General features: G+C 41.7%; 1 protein-coding gene across 1 annotated transcript in view; it reads right to left on the bottom strand.

Moving 5' to 3' along the window:
* Positions 1 to 703: 703 nt before the first annotated feature.
* AP1S3 (adaptor related protein complex 1 subunit sigma 3) overlaps positions 704 to 16,273 on the bottom strand; it is a 56,923-nt gene continuing 41,353 nt past the window's right edge. Inside the window, exons 3-5 of the mRNA XM_031452266.2 lie at positions 15,502 to 15,610; positions 7,010 to 7,147; positions 704 to 2,670 (exon numbers count right to left, since the gene is read on the bottom strand). Coding sequence (XP_031308126.1) covers positions 2,635 to 2,670; positions 7,010 to 7,147; positions 15,502 to 15,610 — 283 coding nt within the window. The 3' untranslated portion in view covers positions 704 to 2,634. The remainder of the gene's footprint in view (positions 2,671 to 7,009; positions 7,148 to 15,501; positions 15,611 to 16,273) is intronic.

Below are 16,273 nucleotides of genomic sequence, written 5' to 3' on the forward strand. Positions count from 1 at the left end.
GGCAGAGTTTTTCAAGAGTTTGTCAAAAGTTAAAATAAGAACTGAAAGAAAAAATGTAATGACCTTCCCTTTGCAAATTATTGAAAAACAGTCATTGGCTTGCTTTAAGTATATTCCAGAGCATCCTCTGAACTTAATCCAAAATTGCAAGGACCATGTGAAAAAATGCAGTAACATTTACCAATAAATTTATTCATTAAACCTTAGAAAAGTAAACAACACAGTCCGTCAGTGATGTTTCATAGGGAGGACAATACAACTCGTAAAGAAGAATTAGCAGGTGTAGAAAAACAACATGTGTATATTTGACGAAAATGTTTTGTCATTATTTTAGGAGACTTGATATGGGAAAAAGTTTGAATTAAAAAGTCACTTGATTTATCACAAGAAATGTTCACTTTACACCTGTTAATGAAAGAAAAGGAGTTAGTAGGTTTAAAGAATGATCAATGATTATACATGTAAAGAGATCAGATTCTCAAAATGTAGAAATGGTGAGAAAGAAGCCAATAGGAGCAAAGCAATAAATTCTCTTCTCTCATTTTCTGTCACCTGCCTATGAGGTTTCTCCCTGATGGTAAGTGCCGAGAAAATGAAGAGCCATATTACAGGGACTTCACCAGGAATTACGGGTAGCAATTTCAAGCATAATAACTAACATTTAAAAAAAATTATATTCATAAAAACACACTCAAGTTCCTCATTTAAAAATTTAAAAAATTTTATTTGGAAGTTTTATACAAATTTAATATTTATTATCTTTTCTTTCACTTGGTAGTTTTATTACAATTATATAATATAAAGAAAACATAATGATTATTTTCACCAAGGTCCATGTAAGATGTCCCCAAAATCCCTTGAATTCACCCGAGTGACGTATCGTTATGCCCATATTCTATGTGTGCTGCTCACGCGAAGTCTGAGGAACCCTGTCTGTAGCTCAAACGTCTAACGTGAAACTTCCCAGAATAGGTGGAATACATCTAAATAAGGTTTAGTCAGTACCTTCATCCAAAAATATTGGAAAACTTCAAAAGAACCAGAAAAACTTAGATCCACTTACATAAAGTTTACCTTTACAAAATGTTTTTTTAAAGAGTTCTGCTTTATTTAAAAAAAAGAAAGCTAAAGCACAAAATCAAAGATCTAAAGTAAACAAAGTGATAAAAATGACAAACTTCAATCTGATGCCCTAATTACAATTATATAATTAATTGGGGGAAATACTGCCTATTAAAAGCCCCATAATTACTCCATATACTAATCTGACTTGTTTCCTTTTACTAACGGTTATACTGAGGAGTTGGTCAATTTTTCCTCATGTTCTTCCACTCTTGTCTTGCCATTTTCCCCTAAATATGTCAGGCAGGATGAATCGAAGAGGATTCTCCAACAGCAGGAACACTCTTCTCTTAGGAAGAACACTAGAGGGACCCTAACCTTTGCAATGGTGATACTAGACCTCAAAACTAACACTGAAAATGCACAGGTAAGTCATCAAAAGCGGGGCACCGAGACAGAAGGGCACGAGCTGGTTCCCGAGAACGTCTGATCGCTTAAACCACCTAGTTTCATAGAACTTTCATTCCCGGAGGCATGAACGAGACATAGTCACGATGGTAACAGTCAGAGCAAATATCTTCTTAGGAGATGAGGAAAGGAAAAAGGAGAAAAGGCACCTACTGTATAGGCTGCAATAATCTCAAGTGCTCCAAGTAAGCCTAATAAACACTAAGTGTTCAAATATATTCCATATACATGAAAACACTGGAAACAAAATTTCTCAAACAAGGAAGAGTGCTTGGAACATAAAAGACAATGAAAATAGTAGTAGTAATAATTATTACTGCTACTGCTATTAATCTTTGCTATACTACTTTTATAAGAGAAGTCATAGACACTTTATCTCCAGATGTCCCAAAACCTTAATAAATACGTAGTTTGTAAAAAACACATCTTACTGGAATGCCCCTTATATTCAATCAGAAGGTGAAATTAAAATCTCAGCCTAGATAGCAGCTTCCAAGGCATCAAAAACACTTATATCCTATTCTATCTTTGGTTATTTTCCTTAATTCCAGTCCTGAAAAAAATTAATGAATTCAGGACATTAAAATCAGATACATTGTATCTGGACTAAAATTACAGTATTAAGTGTATTAAAAATGTCCTCTGAACTATTAACATAATTTTGAATTATTATACAATTTAAAAAGCTAAACATCTAGAAAAATTATTATGGATAGAAGATACACTTTACATTCAAAATCATGGATTATTACAATACAGTTTCAGCCTGTCCGCAGAGGGTCAAATGCAACAAGTATATTGCAACAGATTTATTTAAAATAGCTCAAAAATATGACATGGAGTTAAAACATTGCAAACAAATATTCAGTCTATTGCGTTATAAAGCAGTTAAACACCCAAGTAGTCATATACAATATAATACAGGCATGTAATAATGATAAATATATTATGTTAAACAACATTAACTTTTCTTAGTTAACAAGAATCCCTTTTAAGTTATTTTTGGCTTGGTGCAGAAGGCTCTATCAAATAACTGGATGCAAGGCATTGCGTATTTACAGGTTCACAACATGCAGCGCTTGGAGTCTTCAAGTTGATATGTGGTTAAAACGTAGGCTTGTTCATGTATTCTTCCATTGTCTGAAAAAGAACCAAATATTAGAACAATTTCACTTCAAACCACATCCTTTAGCAGACTTTGTAAACTTCTTCATTCTTCTACATGTTTATTTTGCCATTATTGAAAAGAAGCTTCTGGAAGTGTACATGGACATAAATCTTTGTATTCTACTCAAGAAAGGTGGTTCAACGTTTGAGTATGATTTGTAAACACATCCATATGGCTGGAATTAAATAACTTTCAACAAGAGAAAAAGCTAAGCTTGACCATAAAATGAATGTCTGATAAGAGAAAGGCTGAAGCAACAGCTGCCAAGCTATCACTGTTGACTTCAGAAAAACGTGCCTGCTAAGATGGTCATGAGGACGACCTCCAGGCACAGGTATTAGAGAAATCTGAATTGTATTTGTATAATGTGTATCATTACAGATACAGAACATCTTATTGCCAAGACATAACGGGAAACAGAGCACATTTCTTAAGAATTTCCTCCACATATTTTGAAAATGCTTCCCTCCAAAGTATACAAATTCTGTTTCTTTATCCTCTTCATCACTTACCAAGTTTGCTAACAGGCCACAAGGCCATAATTTTTTCCTAGTACTTTAAAAAAAAAAATGTTTGAACAGATTCACAATTACAGGCAAGCTGAAAGTTACAGTGATGTTGTAAGCCCTTTCTCGTGCGTGACAGGATGGACTTTCTCTCGCACTCCCTCCTGTCATAAACAAATATATCTGTGTAACGTAGTGGCACCTGGGTTGAATCAATAAGGGATCTCAAGGGGGTAGCCTTAGGTAACACCCCTACCTCTTCCATGTAAGTCACAGGCAATGCAATCAGCCATGTTCAACCTATTCTCAAGCTTGAACCCCAGGGGACGTGATCCACGTGCACCTGCCAGGGAAAACATCGCCCAGCGTGGGCCAAACAGACCAAGACCACGGTAAGGAAGATGGCTCAAAGGATACCAGGGTTAGAAACCAGGTTTTCTAACTGGCTTTCACCAGCTCTGCTTAGAATTCCAGTCTTCCTCTGCTGAAAACACTCGTGTTCCATCATCCGCACTTTCTTATAAGGCTCTTATGTCCCTTCTACGAGCACTGGCCAAGAGAAGCCCCCACCTTAAGACCTCTGTCCTGTATAGACATTGCCTGTGTTTTAATCTTGGCAGGGGTAGCACATTGGCCAGAGGTCCATGACTGTTTCGTGGTACCTAGAGTTTACACCATTTAAACAGGAACACAAAATTGGGTATAGAGTTTACTTAGAATGAGACAAGAAATGAGAGTACATTACGAATTTTTTTTTTGACAAATATCGCAAAATCCAGAACAAGAGCATAAGGGTTTCATTCATTAAGTGCCTGACACACTTTTGTAACATCTTATACATTCCTTACACGGCCATGAATTCTTTGCAGCCGAGATAACCTACCTTTGCAAATTTGACCTTATGAGCCTACAGGGAAGGGGCCTGGACCCGGAAAGGCCCCAGAGCTGTCAATTCTCTGGCTTCACAGCTGACTGGCCTCTAGCTATGCGCCCTGCTCCACATCACCGGAGAAGTCAACGTGCTAAGGACTGCACTGGCTGCCCCTTCTGAGCTGTGCTGTGACTCAGGTTACATGAGTCAATGACATTTGAGGTTGATCCTTTCTCGAGCTTGTCACTTGAAAGGTTGGAACAGGACTGGCACATTCTTGAAGTGCTCTGCCCTGGCCTTTCACAAGCGGACTCGAGTACCTTGGGACCCCTCCAGTTATCCATCCAGCACTGCAGTGTTTGTCTTGTGTATTTAGTCATATACACACTATTTTTTTTTTTACTGTGCTATGGTTTGGCTTAGCTGTTTTAACATGGTTTTTGCTTTTAAGGTGACAGTGTTGGGGTGCACCTAGCCTTTTCTCATGAATCTGCACATACGCATATGAGGTACCTTATTGCTTGACCTAATGAGGTATCATTTGACCCTCCCCTCTTAGCTTGCTTTCTTATTCTGCCGTCCTACCATCTTCTGTTTGTCGCCCCCACTGGTGATTCCAGAAATTGCAACCTCTGCATTTGAAGATCACTAGCTTCTTTCAGTTTCTTTCTCCTTCCAATCATTTTTGCAGCATTGTCCACAGGTACCTTCAAAATAAGGTACCTCTTAAAGTCATCCCCAATCAATTAAACTGTTCCTTTCTCTCCATATCATCAACTTCTAGCCCCAGTACATTTAGAAAAAGTTTAAGAGCATACAAAGGTTTAAGATTATGCCTCTTCTTACTAAATACATGGAGACAGTCTTTTTATTCAAAAAAAATTTTTACTGAGTAAGGGTCAGGGGAAAGTCCTAGGGCTACTTTGAGATTTGATTTTCAGTTGTACTAAAAGTAAATGCAGTATCACAAAGGCCTCAAACTTTAGCAACTACCAATACATGCTTAGGCCCAAAAGACAGGGAAAAAAAAAAAAACCACAGCATTTTTTTCTCCTTATGCAATCATATTACTTGTGTCTATTCATGCTAACCTTTTCTAACCAGCTATACACAGCAAACCACATATACAAAGTCAATTTTTCAACGAGCTCCCCCAATGTTCACTGACTTAGCTGAAGTACCAGAGCCCAGGAGAACGCTGGTAACGCTGTTTCTATTTGGCGGGTGCTGTTAATTCAGTGAGAGATTTAGAAGGCAGTCATGATACTGCCTGCTCACCATGAGAACGCAGGGGCTAATGGAGGGTCCCCTGAGACCCACCTATCAAGATCTTCCACTTAATAACCAGGGACATGAACGACCAATAAATGTTTAATTGTAAAAGGCCTCTCTCTTGAAATAGCAGGCAATATCTGCTTCCCAGCTCTAAATGGAACCCTGTAAGTTCTTTAAAACTATTTCCTACAAAGGGGGCAATTCAAAATAACCCAGCTATGTCTTGGCCCCAACTCAAGGAGCTTTCATTACTGAAGTGCTAAAGACCCCGATTAAATGTCTGTTTCTCCTATAAGGTGATTCCACAGTGAGGGCCCTGGGGATAGAATTATAAATAATCCCTAGCATATTTTTAAAAAGGTTGTTCTGTGGAATTTCCAAGCCACTAATTTCTCAAGTACGTTGTAAAATTCCCTTCCTGCGGCATTTGGAGAGAGCCAAGTAAACATCAGAAAGCTGAAATGCATTTTTTGAGGTGATAAGCCCTCTAGAAAGAAATGCATTAGCTTCCTAATAGGAACACACCCAGAGGCTTGGCGGTGCCCTGCGTCTTTCCCAGGGTCAGTTCTCCGAGGACTGGCTCCCGGGATGGGCAGGAGCAAGGAATCAGCTCAAAGATGCGTCAAAGATGTTGCTGTATAGGCCGAAGCAGGCTCTTATTTCCAAACAGTGCGCAGAAGGGCTTCACACCAATTTTTAAGGACTCTTAATAATGCTCTGGAATGTTCTGACCTGCTCTTAAGAAAACAGAAAAGACAGACTCAACGATGCTGTGGGAAGAACCCAGAGGTGGCAGAGCTGGGAGGGAACCCAGGCCCTCAAAGGCACACTTGAGCAGGGGCTGGTCAGAGCATCTCATTTGGGAGGGCAGAAGTCAGTGGGCTGAAGTGGGCAGGACATGAAGGGGCTAACGTAGGTAAGTTTGCTTACTAGGGACGATGCAAAGCTGGACTGCACTATGAGAAAAGCTCCAGTGTATTTCATACAAGTGTGACCAAATGATGCTTCAGGGCCCATTCATACCTTGGTTAGCAAGCCACAAATTCCCAATTTATTTATGCAGACAGGAGCACACATACAGCCTCTCCATGAAGGTAGGAAATTTTAATTAAAATGATAAATGCCGTCTTCAATAACAAAGTTCTAGTATTCCTGGCAGACACAACAGCGATGTACTGCTGCTCTCCTTTCCCAGGCCAGCACAGACATTTTAATGAAAGTCTTTTTATACCTCCCAAGTAAGTATTCTTGAAAAGAATAGCACCTAGTGTTTAATGCCATTTTGACAGTGAAAAGCTCACTGAAAAGCTCAAACATGAAGAGCAAAGACTTTGGAGCCCAACTGCCTGGGTTCAAATCTCTATTCCACACTTACTGGCTGTGTGATGTTAAGCAGTCACTAAACCTCTCTGTGCCTCAGTTTACTCATCCTTAAAATGACGGTAACAGTATACCCACCTCTTAGAGTTGCTGTGATAATTAAATAGATTAATATATGTAAGTTACTTAGAAACTGTACCCAACACAGAGTAAGCACTCAGTGAGTGTCAGCTAACACATCACCACCACCACCACCTTTTCCCAGGGCTTGGGAAACTGTCCTGATGCCATCATCACCATCATCATCGTCTCCCAGGGCATCAGAAACTGGATACTGACCTCCTGTAACATATCAGAATCCTCGATGGCTTTGACAGCGGATTTCTTGGATGTTTCCTGGATTTCTCCACCCATTATAAACTCATCCAGGATGAAGTAAGCCTTTTCGAAATTAAAGATAATATCCAGCTCGCAGACCTGGTAGGTCAAAAACAAATGTTTTGATTAACTTGCTGCAGTATCAGGGGAAACATCCACTGGTGTCTGAAACTTTTCAACACTGACCCCCAGGTGGCACACCAAAGGGAAAAATATCAGAGGGTATTTTAAGGCCAGAAAAGTAGAACTAGGGAAATCCAGACCCTGAATGAAAGTAAAACGGCATTCTATTAAAGCAGAGCGCGTCCTTAGATAATACTGTTTAATGTCACAGCTGGAAATTTGAGGCTCAGTCGAGGGGGGAGGCCGCCCTGCTCATCCTCCCATCTCACAGATAAAAGCTGAGCCCCCACCGCACTGCAGGCAGGAGGGCAGCGCTCCCTTCCTCTCTGATCTGTACATTTGGCTGCCAGCTTCAGAACTCTCAGAAGCTCACGCTTCAGAGGCAAATTAGCTCAACTGTGCTAATTCCTCTCAAAATGATGTCACAGGCTAGTAGTTCCCAAACTTCAGAGTGTGTCCCAATTACGGAGAAAGCCTGTTAAACCACCCACCGCTGGGCCCCACCTCCGGAGTCCCTGATACAGTGGGTCTGGGTAAAGTCTTCGCATTTGAACTTCTAAGGAGTTTCCAGGTGATGCTAATGGTGCTGGTCCGGGAGAACCATCGAGAACCACGGTCACTGCCACAGACCAAAGCAGAGTCTGTGGATTTGGTTAACTGTAGCAAGGAGCTAGAGCCCTCCCCGCAATCCAGATAAGGCTCGCTTCCAATGCTTCAGCCACACACAGCCACTCAGGCACTATCCTTGCTGTCTTCCTTCTCACACGTTCCTCAACTCCCCCGTCCACACCCTCCTGCAGGTCTAGCTGGACGTCCCACCTCTACCCCTCAACAGCATCAGATACTCTCCCCCAGTCTCTTGCTTGAAAATCTCCTCTCCCTTGCTGCCTGATGTTTGCAGAACTACTCAAGGCCCATTTCCCTCCTCCATCTCTGATGGTTCTTCTCAGGTTCCTTGGATGCTTTTTCTTCCTCTCCCCCACCATCTTGCATTTGTTTAAGAAGTATTTACAAAGTGCTTGGGACACATCAGTCAGCAAAACAAACATCTCTGGGGCAGGATGCTTACATTCCAGGGACCCACCTTCTCCTTAAAGACTGGTGTTTCTCAAGAGAGCCTCTTCTCTCTGCAACACATGCACCCTCCTAGACAACTCCGACTCTCTACAGCATGTGTCACATGCAGGTGGCTTAACAAACCTAGATGTCTGGGCCTGATCTCCCTGTGCAGTGCTAATCCAGTATTTCCACCTGCTAACCAGACATCTCCACTTGGATATTCCTCAGTCCAGGTCCCCACATCCCAGAGTGAAGTCAACCATAGTCTTTTCTCCTTTAGTTCCTATTTTGCATAGTACATGCAACCCCTATCTAGTGGCTCCAACTAATTCATTCTACAGCTCAATTTATTTTCCCCGTCTATCATTCCTCCCCCTCCCACTCTCATCCCTGTCCATTTGGTTACCAGTTCCTATTGACCCCATCCTGTAAAGAAACCCCTAACCCTCCCCCTCTTGCCCACTTTGTCACTGCTGCCACTCAGGCCTGTGACATCTCTCACTTAAGCCACTGCAGTGACCTTCGCAGTGGCCCTGTGCCCACACAGGGCCAAGGACCCCTAACACTTTGCTAAAATGCTGATCCAGTTCCTTTCCATGTAAGGTCTTCTGTTCGGGACCGTTTCAATTCCACAGCATGGCGCACCGGGATCTTCACAGCCCCGCCCAGGTCCTGCTCCCTGGCTTCCTATGCTGGCGCTCATCCCAAGCCACAGCCACACGGTCCACAAACTCACCCTGTTCTTTCACGCCTTTGCCCTTTGTACATTCCAGAAACTCCTGGAATGTTGCCTCAAATGTCCTTTCCTTCATTCTGCCGGCAAAAACTCAAGCTCATTTTTCATGGCCAAATTCCAAAGTTATGGGCACAATGATTGCTCCAAATGCCCTTTCCTCTCGTTGGGATTCTGCATCGCCTCCTGTGTTCTCTCTTCCATCTTGTGTGCAGGAGTGCGTGCCTACTTCTCATCACTGCCCCTGCACTGAGGGCTCCGGCTCAGACCCTGACTTAGTCATCCTCAGATCTCTGGTTCCTGGCACACAGTAGGAGGCAGTAAGTGTCTGCAGGATAAATGAACGAGTCAGCCACCATGCAGGCCTTGTTTTTACGATGCTGGGGATTCATGGCTTCCCAGGTCAACAGTCCTCTGATCCTACTGAACCCTATGACTTTACATAAAGTGGATGTCAATATTTTCACAAATTGTTCCATATATTTAGGATGTAGGTCAATAAACTTGTAGACGCCACAAGGAAAATGGCTTATATTGAAAGATCCAACTGAATCTAGAAGCATGAGAACAAATAAATACAATACCACTGTAATAAATGGCCAACTCAGAAGAACTAACCTAACTCACCTGCAAAGGTTATGGTCTCTTCATTCATTAGAAAACAGCATCAAGTCAACACGTGTGTCTGTATAATTATCAACCTCCATCCCCTCTCCCTAGAGAGCCTGACTCTCTCCCACTCTCTCCCTCTCTCTCTCTCTCTCTCTCTCTCTCTCACTCGCTCACCCTCTCCCCTCCTCCCCTCCCTCCCTTCCTCTTTTTCTCTCCATCTATCTATCTATACATACACACATGTACATATATGCATATATATATGACCGATTCAAAATTACAGTCTATTCGCTGAGACACAATCCTATACCCCAGGACTTCCCCCAGACCTTTAGGGTTCCTTCTTGAGAACAAGTATCAGAAAAAGGATGGCATCAGAAGAGGACATGTTCTCAGCTTATTAACCTTTTCTTTTATTGCTAGAACACCCTCATTCCAGGAATTTGAGTGACAATGAAACCAAGCTGCCCAGGCAAAACCGTGGAGAGATCAGAGTACAGCATGGGCTAGGTGCTAAGAACAAGGTTAAAAGTACAGCGATGGATTGGGGATAAAATCTGCAACACATATAACAGAAAGGAAAGCACAGTATCCATGATATAGAAAGAATTCTTGGCAGTCCCTAAGATAAACATCACAACATAAAAAAAAAATCAAATGAAGGCTGTCAAGAAGCAATTAATATGTAGAATAGATAAACAAGATTATACTGTATAGCACAGGGAAATACACACAAGATCTTATGGTAGCTCACAGAGAAAAAAAATGTGACAATGAATATATATATGTCCATGTATAATTGAAAAATTGTGCTCTACACTGAAATTTGACACAGCATTGTAAAATGATTATAAATCAATAAAAAATGTTAAAAAAAAAAGAAGCAATTAATAGACAAGGCAAGAAATGGAAAAACCCAATACTCATCTAATAAGATACATAGTCTCACTAGTAATCAGAAACATGCAAATTAAATTAATGACCATCTGACTATTAAGAAGAGATAATACCCATTGTCGGGAATTGTATGAATAAATAGGTACTCACACTCACCGTTGGTCCAATCTGTAAATTTTATAGGCCATTTTGAAGGGTCAAATTGTAGCATCTACCAACTTTAAATGCACAAATCTTTTTCCACAAGGAATTTATTCCTATGCGATGCCCAAACTAGTGCATAATAACATATATTAACAACGAGGATAATGGCAGCATCATTTATCATAAAAATTGGAAACAACTCAAAGTCTAGCCATAATGGAATTGTTTAAATAAAGTATGGTCCACCCCCACCTTGGGTATGGCTTCATATGCCATGAGAACTCTGTGTAGAAGTTGGAAAGAATGAAGTCGATTTCCATGGATAGACATGGAAAGAGCTCTATGATAGACTGGTAAGGGGAACAAAAGGAACTTGCAGAATTAAATGCATAATATGATCCTATTTTTCATTAAAAAAACTGTGTATTCTAGAAGGATATGTAAAAATATGCATTATTTTGCAATTTTAAACAATACAGATACACAAAAAGAAAGCACAGTAGATCAAACATCCATGCACATCAAAGAAGGTATGACAAGAAAGCCGTTACCAGAAATCAGGAGAGGTGGCAGTCAGGATTTATAGTAGCAAGAGCTGGAGAACCCCAGAGTTCAAGGCAGGTGGAGGCCAGGGACCCAAAATAAATAGGAACCTCATTAGGAGAAACCAGCAACCAGCATCCTGCAAAGTGAACCTGACAGATACTAATGCAAGTTCCCTGGGAACTTCTCACACCCCACTCTCCAGGCAGCAACGCACTCCTCCCAAGATTGTAGGGTTCACCAGCAGCCATGGGGCAATTTTACTACACCTAGTATCAAGGGACAGGGATAAGGTAAGGTGGTATGCAAAGCCAGACAGACACAACACACGCACATACACACATACACACACACACACACACACTCTCACACTCACAGGTTACTACCTCCAGATCATAAGGGAAATGGATACACAAGTTCTACTGGCTTTACAGAGAATGTTACAAACGAGCAACTCTTTCATGTGTAACAACTCCAAATGCTACTCTATTTTCTATTCTCTGAGTCTAACCCAAGTGATTAATGTAAGAAGAGAGTAAGAAAAGAAAACATTTCAGAACCTAAGACCTAATGCTGGTTTCTTCAGCTACTAATTATGCAAATACTATTTCTAATTCTACCTTCAGGGCGCTGCCCCAGTGTATCAAAAATGTGCCCTTGATGCTCAAATGACTGCACTCCATCTAATTATGCAAAAGTACATGGCTTTTGTGTTAATAAACACATGAGCCCCTCTACTTATTTTTTTCTCTTTTCCTTGTGTCTCTGTATTCTGGAAGAAAGCTTATACAAGGAAGAAACAGCAGTAATTTAACTTTATCTTTGATCTCCTAGCATTGTGCTTTACTATAATTTTACTATAATTTGGCTTGAGGGACTCGCAGCAGAACACATGATGTATTGAGGTTATTTCTGGCATTTCAATAAATAAATCCTTTTGGATAGAATCTAAAAGGGATTGTCTCTTAGTGAATTCTGTTCTAAAGTAAATACAAGTTCAAGTTACATATAACAAATGCATAAAACCATATATAAAATAATAACACAAGCTGCAGTTACATAGCAACTGACAGTTTATAAAGCATTGCTAATCACACCATCTCTTGGATCCTCACAACAGCCCCCATGAGATTAGCAAAGTAAATATTTCTATGAAACGTTCTGGGTGCCACTTTTGTTATCTGTGAAACAGAGATCTCTGATGAGGAAAACCCGGGGTCTGGTGAGTGAATGAGCTGTCCAGCAGGACACAGAGCGCCCGGCCGCTGACAACATGAAAGCTCCCCACGTCACGATCAAACATCTCCGGCTCGGCAACATGCACACTGTCTTGAGTGCATCAGTAAAAGCTCACACAGCAGCCCGTCATGGGAAAATGTGGCAATGCCTAAATCCTCAAACCGACCCTTACCTCTGGGAGACTCTGAGGCATTGCCTCTTAGCCTCTATAAATTGGGGTTAATGCTACTTACTGAAGGCCAAAAGACTTAACTAGTTAATCCTTGTAAATCTCCTAGGAATTGAAAAGTGTTAAAAAAAAAAGAAAAAAAATTAGTAGCCAGAGATTTTGCAATCTGCTATAGGAATATTTTCTAGTGTTATGAGAAGCTCAGCACAGAGGGGTTTTTTTCTGGGATAATATAAGGGCAGAATTCAAGGAAACCTTCCATATTAACACAGGAGGAAAAGAAAACCAAAGAGAAAAATGTTATTCCTGAGACAATGTCATGAGAATCAGTATTGTTGGGTTTGCACCTCACGGTTAATTAATAAGAACTGAACACCTCCTGGGCACAGAGTCTTGAATTGTTCTTAGCCGCTCTTAGCTTAATGAAAGATTCATTGAATTTTTTTTAGTGAATTAAATGTTGGCCCATGACAAAGACAGCTTCTAAAGGCATGCCAAAATAGGATAAAAAATTAATGTTAGAGAAACAGGAATGCATTTCAATTCTGAAGGTGATTCCATTTCTCTTGACAAAGCAACGTGTTCTGAAATATCTGAAATTTGGTCAGGTAAGATGGAGGTCAAAATTCAACCCCAATTCACATTAGTACAGATGGATAAACCTCAGAAGACACGATAGGTCAAGCCAGAGTGGAAAAATGAGCAGGAGAAGGGGGGTTACGGGAAGGCCCCGGCGTGAGGAGGACTCCTTCAGGGCTTTGCATTGAAGGCGAAGCCTGCAGTTTATTTTAAAGAAAGTACCCCAATGTCAGAATTCATTTGAATAATAGAAAGCATAAAATTAACCTCCAGTTTGAAAACATGCCCTTATATATTCGCAAATCTCTTTAAAAAACAAAAATAAACTTTGCAAACCAGGAGAAAGCAAGAGAAAAAAGGTCTGGCTGTCTTACCACTTTTATACACTTACCAACAATCTGAAACTCCTGAAGTAATATTTAGGTCTTATAACATCATTTACAAAGAAATAAAAGAAGAATCAAAGAGAGGAAGGTAGGGAGGGAAGGAGACAAAGTTATTTCAAAAACCTTTCAGGTCCTCATCCTTGTGAAGAGTGTTGCAACAAATCTGACAGAACCTTAACCAACACCTCAAGTGCTGTTTGCTCCGTCACATAGAATACAGCACAGAAAACTCTTCTGAAAGCAAATTCTCCTAACAGCACTTGGTAAAAATCTTCAGTGAGCAAGGGAACATCACTGAGAAGTATTACTGAGAAGAAAAAAAACATATTCCAAATCCACCAATTCATTTCTTGAGACTGTAAACTGGATGAAATGTTTCTGGAACATTTGCTAAAATCTGGCCCTGAGCTGGTTCCAAGCGATGAAAAAACAAATAAGTTCAGGTCATGATCTCAACAGACTTGCAATTTGGTGGTCAAGCAAATCCCATAAAAGGGGAGGATAATACAAGTGTGGTCCACGTGGCTGGAGCACTGGCTGTGTCAGGGACAAAAAGAGAGAGGAGCTAGAAGGCTGGAGAAGTGGTCTGGGCCCAGTGTTTAGAAAACTTAAATGCAGGATGGGGAGAAGGTAATAGCTCAGTGATAGAGTGTATGCTTAGCAGGCACAAGGTCCTGGGTTCAACCCCCAGTACCCCCACTTAAAAAAAAGAAAGAAAGAACGCAAGCTAAATGCCAGGCTAAGAAATTTGAATTTTATTCATTTAATATGAAGGAGAGTGACTGAGGAGGAATGTCACCCGAGATCTGTGCCTGGGAAGGAAGATGGTAACTAACAGGCCAAGAAAGGGACAGAGATGAGGTTTAAAAGAAAAGCAAACCTGTATCCCAAACTATATTGGCAACAGTGAAAGATGGAGATGAATTTTAGTCCAGTTTGAATTGACAGAGGCAGACTCAGTAAAGGGTGGGGAAAGACGTAAGAAACACTATCTTTTTGCGTTGAAGGCTCTTGGGACATAATCATTTCAATCACAAGACAGAATAGCTTTAGTTCTTGTCACGTTAAAGCTGAGAGGACCATGAGAAGTTTAGTGAAGACCATGTCAGCAAAGTGAAGGGGAGTCGCCTGGTGATGGATTTCCAGGGGGGAATGTCGAGTAGACACGCAGGAGAGTAGAAGGAACAGGGGGGCACTCAGAGGGCACGGGGAGGAGGGGGCTGGAGAGGACACCAAGGAAGGGCTTCAGAAACACGGGGTGAGAATCAGCAGAGCTCAGCGTCAGGGCAACATCAAGAGGAGCAGATTGAAAGAAGGGGCTGTGATGAGCAAGGGTCCAGCGCTGCAGAGAGGTGAGGGCAGGTGAGGACAGGAGAGGCATCGCTGGTGTGGACCCGCATGAGCACCTCACAGCAGTAAAGACGAAGCCACGTTGTAAGCTGCCTCAGAGTGAATGAGATCTGGGGATCAGGGCACCTCGTTAAGAGTCTGTTCCTTGGTGGCAAATGCATGGAGACTGAAAAGCAATGCGAAGAAAAAGGATTTTGGTTTTGTTTATTTGTCTGGTGGTTTTTTTAATGCATAAACAATACTAAAGAACACTTGGCGCTTAGTAAAAGAAACCAGAGAGGGGATAGCAAGTCAAAATAGAAGAGCGACAACAGTCAGTGGGGAATCAAAGACGAAACATCAAGGAATTCTTCACCATTAAATTCCAGTTCATTGGAACAAGGTGTCAGGTGTGGCTGTGGTCTGAAGATACACACGCCACCTGCCTCTGGAAAGCTCCGGATCTTCCATTTACGAAGAATTACAAGAAGGCAGGGGGAGAGCCTTGCCTTCTGATCTTCGGCACAAATGCAGCTCATATTTTAGACCTGAGAGAGAGAAGGAATGTGTGGAAGGACAGAACTGAAGTCAGAGCTGGGAAGGAGACTGGCTACTTCCAGGAGGCCAGGACGCCACTTACATTTCCAAAGTATTTGTCCAGCAACTCCACATAACGATGCACAGTCTCTAGCGTCAAGAGCTCATTGTCCTGATTCTCTACTGCACAGCAAAAATACAAACTGGCATACCTTGAAAAGAAAGAAAGAGAAAGCAAACTATGATGGCGCATCGCGGACCCTGAAGATAGATGGTTTTCTCCATGAATACGCAGTTGCCTCCTCCTCTCCAGAGACTCTCCCTGTCCACGTCCAAGAGAGAAATCATTATTCATCACATCCAATATCCTTCCAAAATGTAAAATGGGATATATAAAAATACGGTGCTGACTGGATTATTTCTGTTAATTATGTGAAAGGTCTTCAGAAAAACTTGATCTTGAGGAGCTGTTATCAGGCGACAGAGTCCTTGGCCCACGGTAATCAGGATGCCTGTTTATACCTCCTGCCCCAGATTATGAACTGGCCTTTCTAACCTCCAGACCCCTGACCAAGGGTCCCAGAGCCTACGGTCCCCACTCATCTTTTCACCTCAACTGTACTGCAGTGTCTCTCCCAGCCTCAGCTTGTCAAGTCCTCCCCTCCTGTGTGTTTCTTCTGCCTAAAATACTCCTCTCCTCCCCATCCGTGTGGCTCACTCCTACTTCTCCTGCAGCTCTGAGCTTGGATGTCGTCTCCTCCAGGAAACCTCTGTCCTCTCTGACTGCACGGGACGCCCCTGACACACACCCCTGCGCCTCCTCCACAGAGCACCCAGGACTCTGCATTCTGTATTGCACGGCCTGTCTCTCCCGC

The sequence above is a fragment of the Camelus dromedarius genome, chromosome 4 (assembly GCF_036321535.1).
Source record: "Camelus dromedarius isolate mCamDro1 chromosome 4, mCamDro1.pat, whole genome shotgun sequence".
Classification (NCBI taxonomy): domain Eukaryota; kingdom Metazoa; phylum Chordata; class Mammalia; order Artiodactyla; family Camelidae; genus Camelus; species Camelus dromedarius.